Here is a 20,000-nt window from a genome sequence, read left to right on the forward strand (position 1 = left end):
CCCCCCCCCCAGTCACACTGCAGATATTATTTTCCTCCCATCCCAGAAGCACTGTGTTTACAGGAAAATCCAGGCAGCTGCAGCTCAGGAACAGTTGCATCAGTTCAGATTCTATTAGAATGTTGCAAAAAAAAAAAATCACTTTATAAAAACAAAAGGAGGACAACGGGGAAGATTTAAGGAACAAATAATTAAATTTTGTAGCGTGAAACCCAGCTGTGCTCTTCCCTGTGAGAACCAGGAGCAGTGACGACCCGTACGTCTCAGGGAGGAGAAAAAAAAGGACCAACCTACCCTTTCTGCTGGCCTGACAGTGAAACACATTCACATGCACCCACAGAACATCACGCTGCTTTAATCACTGTCACAACATTTGTTACGCCAACATAGAGATATGTGTGTGTGTGTGTGTGTGTGTGTGTGTGTGTGTGTGTGTGTGTGTGTGGTGTTTACAAGAAAGAGTGCAGCTCATTTAGATGAAGTAGAGCTTTTTATTTTTTTCATCTTTTCCATTTTATTTATCAGGCAGGTTTTTTCCTCTATAAGTGGTATTGTGCCGACGGGATTTGTCTTTGTATAACATTCAGTAATCCTCCATCATCCTAATTACAAGGCGGTGTGTGCGCAGTCATTTTGTTTTAAGCTCTCAAATGTCTGTTGTTTGTTCCTGTATCATCGACACTAATACACTATAATGTTTGCTCCGTTCTCTTAATTACAGTGATCAGTTATTCACCTGAAAGTTAATGATGTGAAGGAGCGTGGTGCGCTGGTTACCATAGAGTTGTGGTTGCATAAAGTGGTTGTACGCCACCCGCTCGGTGCTGGTACATTCAGCCCTCTTTACAGCGTTTAGACAGCTGTGCAGCAGCACGACGTGAAGAAGTGCAGACGCTTCAGCCACTGAGCACAAACACCTCCTGAGAGAGCCGCTAGCGGCAGCACTCGTGAGCTCAGCTTCAGGCTTGTTGATAATACCACATCGGAGTACGCGGGCGAGGAAATACGAAGGCAGAAGAGAGGAGGTGTTTGTGTTTAATATTAATGGAGTTCCTCCAAATTTGTAGGAACATTTTCAGGAATTAAAGGCTGAGCATCGAAGAGTTTTTACGATTTTGTTCTCAATGTGTTGTTACTAAATTTACAAGACTTGACTGATTTTTTTGTTTTCTTTGCAGGAAATAATGACAAAATTAGCACTACAGTCTTTGTTAAACATTTTTATATTTAAATCATGTTGACTGCAGCATTGTGAGAAGTTAAACCAAAGACTTAAGAGCAAATGAAGTTTGATTAAATGATGCAGTAATTGTTTAAAGCATATACAAGCATTTTCCAGAAAATTAAATGCATACCCCCATCTGCAGAATTACCTAATGCTGTACACAGCAGCATCTAATTTTAAATGGAGTCATTAGTGTTCCTAAAAAATCTTTTTCAAGAGTTTCTGATTTGAAAATATCTAATTTTTACAGACTGCTCAATGTGTATCAAATCTTCAGTGATGAAGCTTGGTAGATGTAACATTTTCTGTAATATACAGCCCAATCTTAAATAGAAATACAGAAAAAAATGTTGTTTCCAAATGTTTTTAACATCTAACTGTAAAAAAATAAAACTAACCAAGAGAAAGAAATGCTGAAAAACATTTGAGTGGGAGACAAAAGATTGTAGAAAAACACAAATGTTCTGAAGGAATGACACAGGTATTTTGTGTGGAAAGAAGCTTTGTAGTGTCTATTTCTGAGTTTAATGAAAACAGTGAAAAACCAGTTAAAGAGGTGGGTTGAAAAAAATAAAACCACCACCACCAAGCATCATTACTGGTCACATTGTTGCCATGGGGACAAGAGATGGCAGATGAGAACACCCCAGCTTCATATCAAGAAGATGAGCAGCATCCAAATGTTCCACTAAATGCAGTTTTTATAGAAGCTCTAAGATAGAAAAATATATACATAGGCAGTGGCTAAAACTGATCTTTATGTAACAGCAAGACATTAAAAAACAAGATGAGATCAAAGTGACAAACAAGAGGTGGACTGCAGTGAAAAAGCTGGCAGGGACTTTATTTTCCTCAGTCGGAGCTGTGACTTTACACTTCTGGTTTGCTCTCATCACCTTCATGGAGATGTTTTTGTCTGGAGTGGAAAGCTGTTTTCAGCTAAAGGAAGGTGTTAATGTGTGAAAAGGTAGGAATGTTAGAGACATGACTCGAATGTTTAACGTGCAATATCCTCTGAAAACATCTTAAAAAAAACATTTTCCCCAGATAATGCACAATGAGAGATTAAAAATATGCAACAGTTCCCTTTAGTTTGTGTTAAAGTCGTTTCATTGTTAAAGTGGGCTTCATTCACAGATCCTACTAAACAAATGAGTCCTGAATGACGGGGCTGAAATGTGTTGAAGAAGCTGAAACTCAATTGTTGAAATTAAAATGATGTAACTAATCAATTCAACAGCAAAAATAAGCAAAACATAAATAGCAAGTCAGGAGCTAATAGGTTGAATTATGATCTGTGGTTGAGGGACTCGTCCACTAACAAGAGAGGTGGTGGTTCGATTCCTTGCTAGTCAGTCATATGTCAAAGTGTCCCTGCAAGAAACTGAAACCTCACTTCCTCTGATGTGTCCCATCAGTGTATGAATGTGATGTAAAGCACTGATTAGTCTCTATAGATTGATCTGTACGTTAGCTTTGTAGAGACATAATAAAGTGCTGTGTGAATGGGTCAATGAGGGCACAGATTGTAGTGTAAAGTATTTGAGTATCCTGGTTGGATAGAAAGGCACTATAGAAGTACAGTCCATTTACCATTTAAATTCATGACATAACTAAAACGAGCTAAAAAGACCTAAATGAGGAATGCAGAAACTGTAGCAAAAAGTGAAAATTAGCAAAGCAGTGGCTACAACTACAGAAGTAGCTAAAACTACTAAAACAGTAACTACAAGCTACATACGTGTAGCTAAAAGAAATAAATTACAGAACAATTAAGACAAAATTAACAAGATAAAAGCTAAAATGAGCAGAGCAGTAGCTAAAAGTAGGGACGCACCAATATGAAAATTTCAGCCGATATCAATATCCGATATAATTATTGGTGTTATGGCCGATRACCGATATTTACCGAAATTACACAAACATACAAATTATATTATACATATACACACAAACACACTTGTGTCTTTTTTGATACTGTAAATAAACAACCAGACCTCTGACATGGCTCCCTGCTTCAGTTATTCATGGCTACGCAGCAGCAATATCATCACGATCAAACAGATGTCGCTCAACCAACCTTCTAACCTCCCAAAACACAAACACAAAGCTAAAATGTGGGAAATCTATATCTGATATTAATATCGGCCCCGCTTTACCTATCGGACCGATACCGATATTCTAAAAAATKWCCAATATCGGCCAATACCGATATCAATACCGATATATCGTGCATCCCTAGCTAAGAGCTATCGCCATAAAAAAGGAGTAGGTAAAAGCTAAAAATGTAGCTAGCAAGCTGAGATAAGGTCTAAAAAACACACAATGCTTTTCAAGAATCTGAAAAGTTGTTTTTTTGAAAATAACATTTAAATAGAATAAAACATTTTAAAAAGTACAAATGTTACCAAATACAAAAGTCAGACAAATTATCCAGAGGAAGCTGAACATTTTGATATATAAATGGGTAAAACAGCTGAATGAATGCTGAAGGAGAAACAGACACAAAACAACTATGGAAAAATCTGAGCATGAAAACAATAGTTTGATTGCTGACTCAGCATAAAAATGCTGCAAACTTCAATATGACTTATCTATTAATAGAACGTAGAGTCAACCTAAAGCAGTGTGGAGGGTGGAACTGGGACACAGATATAACGCTTAACATGAGAAGTGAGGCATTATGGGAAACTTGAAGTCAATCAAGTTTTGAGACGAGCGTAAAAATAGGCCAAGATACGTTCATGTCTTAAAACTGCATGGGAGGACAGCAGCAGGAATAAATTATGACGTGCCAGCTTTTCCTTTCAAGAAAATGATTAACAACCCTCCTCTGGTGCCTTGTTTTTCTCAAGTGTCATGAAACCCTGAAATAATAATAATAAAAAAATAAAACAATGCAGCAGCAGCGCTATACTTCTTCAGGACTAAAAATAGAAGACGACAAAAGGCAGCTTGGCTTTAATGTTCTGTGCCAATAGAGCACTGGGACCGTGCAGCAGGCAGCAGCTCAGAGGAACCAGCATCAGAGTACAACGCCGCAGCAGAGAAAGGCTACTTCTCTATTAGCCGTTCAATTTGCGACCCATCTGAAAAATGTAAGCATGCCCTTTCTGCCACACCGAGGAGCAAATTGGACTAAAAAATGAAATAAAAAAAGACAGACGGAGAACATTACAGAAACAGCTGAAGGACAAGAACAACCTCCTGAATCATTAAAGACAGGCACAATTGGATGCACTGGGAAATCAAAAGATGAAAAATGAAAATTTCTTCCAGCTCAACAAAGAATCCACAATCACTCAAGACACTTGCAACACAARCCATATTTCTCTTTTATCAGGTTAGGCAATGTGATGATAAACTGAGGAAGGTGTGAACCAGATGAAAGATTTTAGGATTTTTTTATGAACACGTTTTGGGTGACTGATAAATTGACTGGGCCTGAGAGCAGTAAACAAAAAGACAGTTAATGCCACCTTATGAATAAAACATGATGTGAAAGCAGACGGAGAAACGAGGAGAGGAGAGTCGCACCAAGGTCGCTGCTCCAGATGACTCGAGCTGGATCTCTACTTCGAAATCAATTCATCAGCGACCGTGACTGTGACACGCTGACGATGCAGAGACACGCAACAATGAGCAGACAAATACAAGTGGGACACACAATCCCACACTGCCAATTGCTGCAAGTTCACCACCAGTCACTGCACATCAAGCTTCGGCCCGCCTGCTTGTTCGGTCAGATAACAGGAGTGTCAGCTGACTTGATCCGTAATGTGCAGTGACCGCGGAACATGTTCACTGAATCAAACTGACTTTGTCCAGTGAGCAGAACTGTAGAACTGATGTGCGGTGAGTGGAACACTGAGGTTACTTTTCTTTCACAGCGTTTATAACCAAGACCATTAACGGTGGTACCTCGCTGGGCTGCGTCTGTTGGTAACACAGAACTGTCAGCAAGTAGGCCATTTACAACAGAATGACCAGTGAGCTGTGTGGTCGCACTTACAGCTGTCAGTTTTTGAAAATCAGGGCTTATTTTCACGTGCTGGTCCACCACCGCACACACTATTCACACTTCAGCTTGTTTAGTACCCACCTTGGCAGTCACTCCAGTTATAATCTTATCTGCTGAAGTACCATTTCCCAATGAAAACAGGCATGTTTGAACCAGTGTTTAAACTAGGAGGTGTTTTCTGTCGGGGAGGAGCTTTTGCGCAGGTGTCAAAATATGGCTTTAGTGCTCAAGACAGGCTGGAGATAAACCACAACCGTTCAGATATTTTGAGTTTTGAACAAGTTTAGAAGTCAAACAACAGGATTTCATGCTTCTGTGACTCACAAAAGGAAACTGAGAACCAAAGAAAGTTATCAGACATGCTGGAAATTCCCTTATGAATAGTTTGTCAGGAAGAAACATCCTAGTGAGATACCACCTTAAGGATTAAATATATTAAGGGAAATAGTTTGCAGTCCAATACAGTCTTTGATACTTATTACCTTAAACAGATCTCACACATTAAATATATGAAAATGTGCTTTTCCACTMCTTTCAGAGATCTTTAATTACACTCATCATAAATTACCCAAGGTTTTACATAAGCAATATTAAGTCTCAGCAATACAACCATGACTCATTTAGTTACATCCACCTTTAATCTCTACAAAAAGATATCTGCAAATGAATATGCACAGCCTGTAGGCAAGCAGGGAGATTTCTTGGAGATTTACGTGTTCCACAGTGATTGGAGTTGAGTGAGGGCTTTAGTAACACATGTAAACAGTTTTTGAGAGCAAAAAAACATTTGAAGAAATACATCTCTAAACTACCGGTGAAGACCTAAAAACTAAAAGTACTTGGCCTGGTTATCCAGCGTTTTCCTTAGCATTGTTCAAAGGGGCACCCWGCCCTCATGAAGGGCATGGCTTGTAATAAATTAATAAATGTGTGTAGGTGTTTGGACATTATTAATTCACTGCAGTCAAGGAAAACAAAGCTGAYACATCAACATCCCTCCACCCCCACAAGACCAGTAACTTAAAGGAATTGCCGTTATTCATTRTCAATTTATTGGCTTGAAAATGACCTTTTCAGAACATTTTTAATTTTAATTTTCCTGCCAAAATAGATTTCTTATGAGTAGAAAAAGTGTAAAGTCATCTGAAACACACCTAGAATATGTTGATATGCCAAACAGTAGTAAGGTGCTGTGATACAATTCACCTTGAAGGTGAATAAATTCTTACCAGCTGATTATTTTCTCAGTAATTTTATTTGCTAATGTTTCTTTTTAAAACTTTGTTCCCTTCTTAGCCCAATTATATATTTTTTTTCATGCATAGTATTTTGTATTCACTGTTTTACAAGTTTATTATTATTTTTATTTAAGTCAAACCAGGGTATGGGTAAGAAAATTAGACTTTGGCTAAAATTCATACAGAGGAAGGATGGTATTATTTATTATGCAACATGAACAAGTACATCATTAATTAGCCTGAACGACACTGTTCAATACTCACTGTGTAATTTGGGTTTCCTGCCTGCAGCCTGAGCTCAGCCAGCACCCAGATGCCATTGGTGAGTTTCATGGACTGATACAGCATGTCCTGCCCATCCACTGTGCGCTTGGCTATGGTGAAGATGTTGCTACCTTGAAGTTTGTTGGAGGCTGCATCTGTACAAAGAACATAACCCAACCGTAACACAGAACAATTAAAATGTTTCCTGTTTAAATTGATCAGTTCCATTTTAGTTCACATATTCAGCATCAAGTCCCTGACTACCGTATTTTTCGGACTGTAAGCCGCGACTTTTTTCCTGAACTTTGAACCATGCGGCTTATAGTCCGGTGCGGCTTATACGTGGATTTTTTTCTTCAGCCACCAGGGGGCTCTTATGCTCCATTTGCTTCAACCACTYGCTTCAAAAAAAGAAGAAAAAAGAAAGAAAAAAGCGATCCTTCCAGAGCCCACTGTTGACCAGGAAGCAGCGATTTAAAAATAGTCAATGGCCAAAAACTCATAAAAGGGGATAAAACCGACATTTAATGATTGAACCAACAGCGTGGAGCAGAGTGAACGAGTCCACATCACAAATGGGTTCCGAAAGGCTGGACTGCTACGTGAAGAGGACACCACAGCTTCAGAGCCAGCCCGGGAGGACAGCGACACAGAAACTGAACAGGTACCGCTGTGTGACGCAGCTCGTTTAACTCCGACACTGAAGAGGAGGATTTCGATGGTTTCAGTGCGTTGGAGGACAATGAATGAGACTTTTTGTTGGACCAGAAATGGTTAAAGAAAACTACCAAAATAAGGTCAGTTAAATGAACCGTATTCCTCCGAACTTTACCGGTAATTTCTAAAGGTTTGCTTTTTAATTTTTTAATTCCAGACCGCTCGCCTTTTTTTTCGAGAGTTTATTATTATTATTATTATCCGGTGAACTTGCCAACCTTTTTCTTAAAAATAAATGTGATGTTGAATTCACTTTTTTGACCACAATTTTGGGTGTACTGTTTTGTTTTTGTTTTTACTGATGGGGGTGGGGGGTGCGGCTTATATGTTGATGTTCGCGCGTTTTTTAAAATAATGGCGGGTGCGGCTTATAGTCCGGTGTGGCTTATAGTCCGAAAAATACGGTACTTCCTGTCATGCTCCATGTCTGCTTGCCGAAACAATCATTAAATGCACCAGACCCTGAAGAATTTATTTTCTCGTTATCTCACCCTAAGATTTTCACTCCAGGCTGTCTGTGAAACACAGATATAGCCACTAATTCAAAATTAACTTCTCTCCTCAGCCTCCGTCTTGCTGTTGCACCCCAGCAGGATGTGAAATCTTCATTCTTTGTTAATAAAAAAAAAATTCAATCTGCAGTGCTACCTTTTCATTAAGCCGTCATTGGGAATTCTTCCCCAGTTCAGCTGCTCTCACACTGGTGTAAAACTAAATTATGACACATAAATATGGACTGCAGCTGATGAACTCTCATCAAACACAATTTGCTTCATCAGTGGGGATTAGATCTGAGATCAACACAGCTCTCTCTGCTCATTTTCATGTAAAAAGATGCTGTAGTATACGGCTGCACAGTGAGGGGTTTTTCAGCTAATGCACTCTGTTCAACCTTACCTGAGCTGAGATGGCAGTCTTTGATCTGAAACTGGGACTCATTGTCATTAGGAATGTCTTTCCATGTGGCCAGGAAAACTTGCCTCTCTGTTAGATATATAAAGGAAAGAACACATTTTAAACCCACTGCTCAATAACAGCACAATTTGTGTTACTGTGATTTTTCTCACAGTGCAGTGAAAAAAAAAAAGTCCAAGCAGTGAGCGAGTAGTTTGCTTTCCCTGTAGACACAAGGTGCTTTGTTGTGGTAGAAGCATTAGCTCACAGCGCTGGCAGCAGTCCTGCTGCTGGCCCCATAAGAAGCTCCACAGGGAGAAATACAGACACACTTTCATCAAACAAATCGGACAGGCAGCACTAAAACAAAAGATAAAAAGGCTCAAAGTGGTGCTGCAGTACAAGCTGCTCTGCCATGGGATGTGACTGAGTTCTGGAGCAGGCAGCCAGTCACAACCACATGCGTCACACGCTCAGGAACACTCACACATGCATCAATCTTTCAGTCAGGGCTCATTATTCTACGTGGCTGATGTCAGCGGAGCTCCCAGGCTTTGGAATGAAGCGATTTAGCAAAGAGACACTCACCCATCTTCCCGTCCTCTACAAACAGCATGCTGATGGGGTACTGGCAGCTGAAGTAAAATACGTCAATGTTGTTCTTAACAGCCACCTGCGGTAGAGATTAAATCCAAGAAGGGGAGGGCGAGAGGAAAAACAACAGAATGAGAAAAAAATAAGTTATCTATGAATGATTCAAACATCCTGACTGWTTTGGTATCTAGCTACTTTTCTTTATTTAAGACTACACAAAGTAAAAAAATAATAATTAAAATTCCAAACTGTATCTTGCAGTGTCAGGACAGTTTGGCTTTTGGCTCCATTATTATGTGTTGTCACAAACTTCAACTGAAAAAGATGTCAGGAGACTTAAGTCATCTCAGAACAACTGCTTCCATTTTAAAAATGAACCAGAACCGGATGATTATTTTACTGTCAGGAACTGTTCGTCTCACATGTGTAAGCAAAACTAAAGACACCAAAAACATGAAAACTGACACTATAAAGCAGCCCATTCTGTACCCTGCTTATTAGTAAAGAACCCAGAACACTGGACCTCTGCAGAGGAGGACAGAGGAAAGTCAATCCTGTTGCACCAAGACTACCTCTTTCCAAGCAGTACAAGAAAGATTAATGACTTTCCCATGAATGTCCTGGATAAGGTCAAAATTTCAGGAGGCTCTTATTTAACCTGTCTACTCCTCTGTAGACCAGTTTACACTGAGCAGTTTAAATTAAACTATCTGATATCTATGACAGCTAAATCAGACGTAAACATTTAAATGTAGAGCTAATTAAGCTGAAATCATGCCTGATGTGACTAAACTGGAAAAGGGTCAGAATCAATTAACAAAAAAACACAAACTACTTTAGACTTAAAGCAGATGGTGGCATTTCAATCAGCTATTTTACCCACGTTATAATGCTGATTCCAATAAATTTTACCATTTTATTTTTGACCAGAACTCAGTGTTGGATTTACAATTTGAGAGATAGACAGAGCTCAGAAAAACACACTTTGTTGTTCAGAGAAACTGTACCCTTTAGTTGTTTTTATACAGATAACTTATTCTTTATTCTGTCTGTCAGTGTCTAAAAGTTTCTGACAAACATTTTCAATTTTCAACTTCTTTAACAGGACATCATCTTTTCATTTTCCATGAAATGCACAAGTGTTAGAAGTCATTCAAAGTATTTAGACTCATTTTCCCCATTGACAAATTTTACACACATTTCTGATAAATTACAAATAGCATCATCACTATAACGTGACCCTTGGGATAATGAGATTTTTCTCTCCATTTGTTAAGATCTGAATTTGCAATGAAGTTACTTCTCTTCCTCTTACTAAATAAAATCAATATATAGCATAATTTGCTGTTTGGGAACTCAATTTATAGCTGTGCCTAATTGTGCTCAGGACACTCCTGAACAAGCTGCCACTCATGCTTATCTGAAAACATGAGGCAAAGCTTTATTTTTATTTATAAATGGCTGCAGATTGACTTACTTGAACAAAGCTCCAATGAGTAAATTAAATCCAGCCGAGACTTTTCTGAATGCTGCTTCGGTGGAAGAAATCGACTCGAGGATATCTGACCTTTTTGTACGAAGGAGTTAGCACAGTCAATTCTACATATTAAGTTTGAACAGACTGCTGGGAAAGAAACAGTACTGAATGTTAATTAGTTCCACTTTCTTTGACTTCCTAAAATGCCTCTAAATGCTCGGAGTTTATTTTTTAGGTCCACACAAAAATCCATTCCATTTACATGTTTACTGATCATCATTTGAGAAGTGACCTCTCATCACTTTGTTTCACAGTAAACAGAAAGCTTTTGGAAAAAAGAAAACATGAAATTTACAAACTAAATAGATAAAATCATTCATCTATCTATAAAACAGCTTTTCAAGATGCATCAAAGGGAGATAAAAATAAATACACAAATGCAGAGAGACAAGAATAGCAGGCCTGGTTAAAAATAAGGGACTGAAATAGAGAAAACTGAGAAGAATCTAACAGTGTGAATCTAATAAAGAATGACTTTGTTAGGCTAAGCTTTTCAGGCAGGTTGTGTTGCAGCCCTGGAGGTTTCAGTACAAGGCACACACCAACGAACGTTGTATAGAAGGAGCATCTGTAGTAACAAGCAGCAGGCAGTGATACTGATCAGTTTGCTTTATAAGGAAGTGCAGTTCAGCCAGACGAAGGGAAAAGAATGATTCATGAATAATTCATTCATGCAATGCAGAACATATCACACAAAGCTTCACTTTWAATGCTTTTGGAAAGGAGCATTAATAAAAAAACGTATTGATATTGATATCATTTTTACTTTCCAAGAATCTGAAATAAGTTGGACAGGTCTCAAGGAACACAATCTGAGGACATAAATGTACCGGTATTGAATGTTTCAATTTTACATGACAAAATCACTTTGATATCTGTTATAAATGTAAAAAAAAAAAAAATGAATGAAGGCAGTGACTAAAACTTTAACTTCCTGTTTTTACCTTGAAAGAATATAAAGATTTACAAGTGAAAAAAAAACGCCCATGCTTGAAACAAAAAAGACATCTAATATTGATCTCTTTTTTGCAACAGTGGGTGCTGTCAAGTTCTCAAACAAAGTTTTATTTCATAAGGCCTAGCTGCAGTGGCCCCATCTAATAATTTCCTAAAATTCAGRGAACAAACTACAACCAAATGAAGACAACATCCAATAAAATACCTGAATAATRCAAACAATTCTTGTTGCATTCCTGACCAAAAAAATACCATTTAATTAAGAAACAATTGTATTTTTATTAAAACATAAAATATGGAATGGAATGATTATAAATGATAATTTACAAGGCAAAAGCTACATGTCTTGATTTGTGGATAAAATACAAANATGGAATGGAATGATTATAAATGATAATTTACAAGGCAAAAGCTACATGTCTTGATTTGTGGATAAAATACAAATTAATTTTTTGACAATCTCTGTGCTAGATCATTTTTTTTTATATCAAAGTCCATTTCTAGCACACAACTTTACTGAAGAATGTCCCTGAAATCTGCTGATTTGTGACAAATGGAGAAGCTGTTGTAGTGAACTGATAAGTTCATCTGAACCTATACATKTGTAATTAAAAGAAAATTCACATAAAGAGACAGATTTTCATAAATAAAAAATCTGCAGAGTAAGTTGTATTTGGAAAAACTGTCAAAACTGACAGCTGGTTCCATCAAAGCAGGACTCTGAGGTCAGAGAGTAGAAAGGTTAGCAGGGCTGTTGAGGCCAGAAGAAACAAAGCACCGGGCGTTGTGAGACCAATAATGACCATTCCTATCTCCATCACCCCCCCATTCTTATCTTCTCTCCCCAGCTGCATAGACAAACCGTTCGGTATTCAGTTAAAAGGAGCCTCCCTGATGAAAACCAAACAGGCTTCTGCTGCTGATTTTTTTCTTCATTTTTTTCCTTCGTACAGCCTTAGTGAAACAGCTCTGATGTCTGTTTCATGTTTTAATCCCGGTATATTTTCAGCATGGGAATTCAACAGCATGGTTGAGTAAGAGTGAGGATGACTTCCCGGTAATTAATTGGCCAAATTATCAGAGACACTGTCTCAGCAGAAACAGGCTGCTTCATGGGATACGAATATTGTAACAATTCTAAATCACCTGATGTACAGATTACACCGAYGTGCCTCTGGTTTTGACTGACACGAGGTAATTATTTTACTGAATTGCAAGCATCACAGTCAGTAAGTGCACAAAAGCTCCATAAAATATTTAAAAATAAATAAATAATATTTCACAGCAAAAACCAAGTTGGGTCAAATAAACTTTCAAAGAAATATATTGTGAAGGTGTTACCTGCAGGTTGTTGAGGGGCTCCATCTTCATAACAGGTCCAACAGTATTGAGAGGAAGAGTCACTTCAATACTCTGGTTTGGGCTCAGAGGGGTCAGAACCTGGAGAGGACCAGCAGGAGCAATACCAAAGCTAAAAAGAGACAAGGACGGAAAAAAATGGTCATAAATTTTGTTTCTTAAAAGATAAACTGTGAACCACAGTTATATAGAAGTGGTTTGCACCTGTTTCTGTTGAACTGAATGGCAAAATCAGTCATGACACTCATTGCTTTATTAGTGAGGGTCAACTCCATTTGGAAGACCCCAGCACGGCGAGCAAAAGTGCCTGAAATTTCAAGCCCCTTGCCCTTCATGGCTGGCAGCCAAACCTGAGCAGACAGAAGATCACTCATTTAAAAATGATCCATGATGACACAAAGCTCCAAGGCTTATTCCAGTGTATTAACTCACAATTTTGGGGGGGCTAAAGGCTCCCATTGGCATACCAACTCCACCTCCGAGATCAAACAGGTCATCCAGGCCACCACTAACAGGGGCCGGCATTGCAGCTGGAGCAGCACCAAAACCAGCCCCCATCTGCAAATCACAATGCAACAAATGACACATTCAATGTGATGCTGTAATCAAGCAATACAAATCTAAAGAATGTCAAGAAAAAATGACTCACAGCTGAACTTCCTCCAAGGTCTCCACCAAGCTGAACATGAGACAGAAACACAAAAAGAAAAGTGAACAAAGAAAGTACAAATTAATTGTTGTAGCTGCAACACTAAATAATCTTCTGAAAGGTTTGAAGAGGATGACGGAGGGATGTGAGGGTCATGGAAGTGTATTTCTGTGACTAATATCAGCTACAGGGTTCACATCATGAATGAGTAAAAAGAAAAAGAAATTAACTGTTCCTATGCTCTTTGATAATTCAAGATTCATTAAACTCCAACAGGTTTTATTAAAATGCTTATRAATAAATATGTCTATAGGTTTGGTGAGGACAAAGTGATTTGAGGGACACTAAGGAACAAATCTGAACTAATGCCGATRCAGAAGATAGATGTGATTTCCTAAAATCCCACCTCAAACACAGAGTTCAAAAACAAACAGTGCAACACAAAGTGCAAACAAGCAGCAACTTTTACTGGGTATGACTACTGARAGGAAACATTGCTACAACAGGGAACAAGAGGAGCTGAGTTCTAGGCTGGCGCTGGCTTTTACTGGTCCAGCACGGTCCTCTGGACCAACCTCAGTGGGGCTGTAATCTGGGGGCGATGGGGACTGTTGTAGGGTCTGAGGTGACTGAGGAGTGCCCGTCCGCAAAGGAATGGGCGGCTGATTGAAAAATGAGAAACATCAAAGAGCCCAAGGACAAGATCAGCAACGGACTCGAGGACATATCATGCGCAGGGTGCATGTCAAAATGATGAAAACATGAAGAATGATGAATGAAAACTACTGGCTAAACAGCAGAGAACAAAGAGCCCATATTGTGCTTCCCGACCCATATTGAGCTTATATCATGTTTGTAGATGTACAGCATTATTTATCTTTACATCATATTTTCAACAGAATAAAATATGGAGTCAACTCAATTCAAGATGACTGCCACAGCTAGTCAACCTTAGCCTGGCCCTTGCCTTCCTACACAGTTCTGCTCAATTCTAGTTTYGCTTCACTGCTCCGTCTGGGATTTCTCCCATAGAGAAAGATTTCTTCAGGAGCATTTCGTCCAAGCCAGTCAGAGAACACAACGTTGATTTTCTACACAGTGTCTGCTTGTAGTTTATTTTACCTGGGCCAATTAGCAAATAAAAGGTGGAGTTTTGAATGACATTGATTTTCTGCACAGTGTCTGCTAGTTATTTTAGCATATGRCAGTGGAGGAAGTGAATGAAGCCAGTCCGTGATGATAAGGCTTCCAAATGAAATTAAATTTGTCTGACAAAGCAGCAGCTCTCATTTACAGTCGTCTCGTTCGGCTCGGTACTTCTCTCCTCTCAGTAGGGTTATTTACAGCGCACGCGATTTCCGGTTAGCTTCTTAGCTTAGCCTTCTTCACAGTGGAGCTGGCACGCATACGTCGAGGCCAACCGATACAATCATTTTAAACTTCAGCAGAGGCCATGCCTCCAGCAAGAACCACTTCTCTATAGCCGAGAGTCCAGACCCTCGTACAAAGCAAAGYGAAGGACAAGGGTCTGGTTTTTACCAGGCAAAGTCAACCTTAATAAAAAACAAAAAATTGCTATAACTCTACTTGTGATCTCAATATTGCTTGAGATCTTCTGTAACATTATTTTCAAGATTAGGCTAAAATAGCTATAACTTCATTTCTCAACATCAGACGATTTTAGTTTAAAAGGCAGCGGGTGACATGCATTCCTTCAAAAACTGCAGTACAAGCTGGGGTGGTTGAACCAACTTGAGACAAAATGAGAATATTTTAGATTCTTTTGAAATATAAGTACAAGTAATAAAATAAACRCCTACATTTCAGCACAGATCTGTACAAAATCTAAAACAATTGTCATAGTTTAGAGATTTTATTTGACTTTAAAAGGAATAATCTAATTATTTTTTGTCATAATGTAAATTTAAGTGGTAAAGCAAAAGCAAAAGATTGAAGACACTTTGTTTTTCCATGAATTGCTATTAGTTTTTATATTGGAATCCAGGACAGAAGGTGTAAACAGGAAAATATGCATGTAAAACAATTAGTTTTTGTGTTTTATATAGATTTTTCTGGCATACAGCAGCCTGAGTGGGTTGCTACTTTTAACATTCCCTGAGTGTACACAGCTTGTAGACAGCAATAGCGATGCTTCCACTTAACCAATCATTACATCAACAACACTCTTTGGCTGAGCTAGCTGACCAGTTACAGCAGCTGGCGTGTTAAGGAGAGCTTTTAGGAGACATGATGACAAGACTCGCTCGAGCAAGCGTGCACTTCTTGCTTGATGCTATTCTAAACCTCAAAAATAACACTCAACTTGTCTTGTACACAAGCACTGTATGGGCTCTTCAAATTTAATTTTTGATAGTGGCTCTAAATGATTTATAAATTATTGTACTCTCTCTCTCCTTGTAGTTACCGGCTCAGACTCATCTCCCATCTGCAGGTGCAGCATTGAACAAAGAAAGAACATACAAGGTCATGAAAAAAAAGCTTAAAAGCAGATAAAAGAAAAGCAAATTATAAAGATAGATTGTTATAATTAAGTACCCATTAAATAAAGCAAATAATAGAACAGAACAGTGTTTTAGAACCTGGCACCTTCTTTCAAAAAGAAAACTTATGAAAAAGGTACATAAAAAAAATACCAAGCTGTCCAGTCCTCCTCCGAGAAGATCCATAGCACCCATCTGCAAACCAGAGGTGGCCGGTGGTGGTGGTCCAGTGGTGGCAGGGGGTGTCAAATCAAGATTGAGAAGATCACCAAGGAGGTCTCCTTGGGATGGGATGACAGCAGGTGGAGCATCAGAAACTCCAGCTGCAGAGCCTGTGTCTGGGCTCTCAACACTCTCTCCACTAGTAAAGACAAAAACATGAAAAAAATAGTTAATAACAATAAAGAGGTATATTATTTAATATTTACTATTAAAAAACATACAATTGTAGTGATTATCCACTTACTAATATTCAAACTCATTGGCAAGTTGCTTGCACAATTAACTACTCTCCTATAAAAATAGCAATTTCACACTAGTGCTACTCTGCACATTTTAAAGTCACCAAGTAAAAAAGGGGTGTCAATAAACTCTTCTTCCTAGATGGTAAAAATAAAATAAAAAGATAAATAAAAAAAATAGTGCATGACTCACGATCCAGTACTGCCTGGAAGCCTCTTGTGCTGAACACCCCGGCTGCCCTCAACAAAGGCACTGGGGGGCTTGTGGTAGACAGAGGCCAGAGTACCAATGTGGCAGATAAGCTCCTCCAGCAGAGTCGGCTCAATCAGATCCGTCTCCTCAGAAATCAGAGGCTTCTCAGCCAAAACCACCTCCTTGGCAGCTACAGGATCCGTAGAGAGCAGACGCCAGTAGATGTAGCCTCTGTCCCTGAGGTCTGGGTTATCAGAATCCTGCAGAAAGGCATGAAGGAATGACAAAGATTATTTCATTAATATATTTATAAAATAGCTAATGTTACCATGCTTTCATTTCTCGGTTCCTGAAATTAAACACAAAGTGTGATACAAAACAGTCTTCCTCAAGGAAGTGCAGTGATGTGGATTATGCATGAGACAACCTGACAATGTTCATAAAAAACTGCTCTCTTAAATTTGGAGGAAAACTTTCACTAACCCGTTACATATTACAAAAAAATTAACAAAAAGTACCAAAGAGCATTTAAAAATAAAAAAGATAAAAACGCTATGAAAACCTGCATCTAACGAGGCCAGTTTACACTTATTAAAAAAAGAAGAAGGATGGAGAGCAGTAAKACTGCAAGCAGCCATGTGTTGACAGAGATAATGGCACAAAAATTAAAATGTATGAGCTGAACTCGTTTTTTACCCCCTCCATCTCACCTGTGTGGCCAAGCTTAGAACCTGCTGCACCAGCTCCTGGGTCTCGGTGGGCTTTTTCAGGAACAACTTGACAATTGCAGTCAATAACTGCAACTGCACCTAAATGTCAGGGTGAAAACACACATCTAGTTACAACAGCTCATATAAAAACACACAGAACGAACAGCCTCACCATGTAACCTCACTGTTACAATGCTTTATTTCTCATAAAAATGTTATTCAGATAAAAGTATATTTGCATGGCTTCAGTGTGGGATAGAATAAACAATCAGAATGTGGACAAACTCACTGGTTACCTTTTAAGAGATCAGTCCAGTCTAGACAGACTATAAGCTTATTTTCTATCTTTGCATTATAGTCATGTTTTAAACATTTGACCTTAATTAGTATCACAGGTGCCTTCCAGCATTTCATCAGCAGTTCAGCCTATTAAAGGAAACAAACGCACCACTGGGTAGTTTGCTATTGTGTGCACCACACTGAATGTGGAATAGAGATAGCAAACAAAAGAGCTGTTTGATGTGCTCAGAAAAATTATTAAACATTAAACACTACCATAAGCTCCCCAGTACCTTTGTTCTGGTTTAAAAGGCTAATATCGGCAACTTAAAAAAAATAATAACTATTAGCCAGGCCTGTGAATACTCAGATTACTAAGCAGGAAAATGGAAAAAATATACATTGCCGAGGTGTTTTCTAAAGCTAGATAAAGACATCAGTTCTAAAGGTAAACAAGACCATCTCCAAGCAGCTTCATGTTCCTGTGACCAGAGTTGCCAATATTATTAAACAGTATAAGGTTCACTGAGTTTTAATTAACCTCACATGACATGGACGCAAGAAATACAAACCCAGATTGATCAGATGGTTGGTCCAGATGGTAGAAAAAGAGCCCAGGAAACAATTTCATTTCATTCAAAATGAAGATCAAGATTTGTCACCTTCTGATTGCACCAGCTCATTCTGAATCATATTGGGCTCCATGGAAGAAGACCCATTTTATGTGTGATTTTACTTGATATTGAGGGGACTATATCRGATGCTATAAATTCACATTAACCCTCACTCTATCTTGTGTCATCACTATCATCATAACCAGGTGTGGGCATGAAGGACAGTGAGTCCAGTCTATTATTCTGCAGCATAATAGACTGAGGAGGCAGTCTAACAATTCTATGCCTCTTTCGATGAGCTGAGTTGTTAATAAAGGCTGAACTGAACTGAGGAACATCTTTTCTGAAGCACCTTACTGTGAGCAATGACAGCAGGTAAAAAGACTGTCTTTTTTACCCAATGTATCTAATGAGAGATATAAAGAGAGATTCTGTTTTTATAGTCTTTGCCTTGAACATTGTTAAGGTAAAACTAAACATTTTACTTCACAGATTCCTTTGTACTTCTGTCTTTAGTAACTTACTGTGACAGTTACAGTTAGCATTGCTTTGGTAGGGTTTCTGAAATGTCATCTGCTACTTTATCAAAGCAAATATAACAAGTTACTGCATTTCCAAATCCAAAGAACTGCTTTCTACCACCAGCACGAGTTGCAACAAGGAGTAAAATATTATTTTAATCAATAACAACAAACCCTGCACAATCCTAAACACACCTGGGTGCTTTCATCGTGGAAACCCTCCAAAAAGCTTTCCAGCAACTCATCAGCATTGTCAATGCGCTCAGCGTACTCTCCTACAATCCAGATCATGGCAGCACGTGCCTCCGGCTCATCCAGTGAATCAAGATTCTCACAAAGAGTGGCGATCACGCTCTCATACCTGGAAACAGTCACACACAAACAGAATTACATTATTTAAAATGCAAGACATTATGGGGAAAATATATGAAGTAAAAAAATAAAAAATACATTCATTACAAGTGTCCTAAAATTAATTAATTTATGATTGCTAAAATTAACAAGTGAATAGAAAAAAAAATCTCAAAGGAATACAGGCTGATGGACTAACAACCAGCACACATGGGAGGCTTTTAAAACCAGGTATCAAATGACTGTCTACTTTCCAACACAGATTGCATTTCACAGCAAACACAGACCAACATTAGCATTACAGTGGAGTTGTGTTTTCTGGAAACCTGGCAAATGCAAAATGTATGTCCTCCTCCTTAAGCAATGACCCTTTTATGTTAGATGCTAAAGCATGATGCTCTCAAGAGTGGTTAAAATACTTCTCATCTGCATAAAAAATCCAATGTCATTACGAATTCCATTTACATAATGGTTTTACMACATGATATGCTGAGGCACAAATGTTTAATTGGTAGAAAATAGCAAAGTTTCACTAGACGGTGACTCATTTAGCCCAAGGCGTGAACAATGCCGAGCTAGAAGCTCTGCAAAGCAACTCTGTTAAAAGGCTCACGACTCCAGGGTGACAGTGTACTGCTGTGTGGGTGAGCTTTCTGTCTGGCACATGAATCCATCTCATAGTGGAAGTCACGCTGCAGCCAAATCAGCCTGACCTTTGACCATATGCACTCATGGTTAGACATTAAAAGAATGTCTAATACAAATAAATCTTCTGGTTTTTGTATGAATGTTTTATAAGTCAGCAACCAAGCCAATTAATAGACAAAAAAATAAAATAAAAAAAGTGAAGGTCATTTCTGGATTACACAATGTCTGCACAAGTCTCTTTATGGTCAATAATGCAATAACTAACGA

General features: G+C 38.5%; 1 protein-coding gene across 7 annotated transcripts in view; it reads right to left on the reverse strand.

The window, feature by feature from the left end:
* The window catches only part of ap1b1 (adaptor related protein complex 1 subunit beta 1), a 30,053-nt gene that overhangs the window by 1,815 nt on the left and 8,238 nt on the right, over window positions 1–20,000 (reverse strand). For 4 of the 7 annotated variants that reach the window (XM_014014321.1, XM_014014322.1, XM_014014323.1 and 1 more), the window contains exons 11-23: window positions 18,930–19,095; window positions 17,321–17,419; window positions 16,611–16,870; window positions 16,110–16,317; window positions 15,860–15,901; window positions 14,031–14,117; window positions 13,456–13,485; window positions 13,239–13,364; window positions 13,011–13,156; window positions 12,789–12,918; window positions 8,948–9,032; window positions 8,363–8,449; window positions 6,749–6,903 (exon numbers count right to left, since the gene is read on the reverse strand). In XM_014014321.1, the coding sequence (XP_013869775.1) occupies window positions 6,749–6,903; window positions 8,363–8,449; window positions 8,948–9,032; window positions 12,789–12,918; window positions 13,011–13,156; window positions 13,239–13,364; window positions 13,456–13,485; window positions 14,031–14,117; window positions 15,860–15,901; window positions 16,110–16,317; window positions 16,611–16,870; window positions 17,321–17,419; window positions 18,930–19,095 (1,621 nt within the window). The remainder of the gene's footprint in view (window positions 1–6,748; window positions 6,904–8,362; window positions 8,450–8,947; window positions 9,033–12,788; window positions 12,919–13,010; window positions 13,157–13,238; window positions 13,365–13,455; window positions 13,486–14,030; window positions 14,118–15,859; window positions 15,902–16,109; window positions 16,318–16,610; window positions 16,871–17,320; window positions 17,420–18,929; window positions 19,096–20,000) is intronic. The other 3 variants (XM_014014320.1, XM_014014324.1, XM_014014325.1) reach the window with 3 other exon arrangements.

This window comes from Austrofundulus limnaeus, unplaced genomic scaffold (genome assembly GCF_001266775.1).
Source record: "Austrofundulus limnaeus strain Quisiro unplaced genomic scaffold, Austrofundulus_limnaeus-1.0 Scaffold114, whole genome shotgun sequence".
NCBI classification, from domain to species: Eukaryota; Metazoa; Chordata; class Actinopteri; order Cyprinodontiformes; family Rivulidae; genus Austrofundulus; species Austrofundulus limnaeus.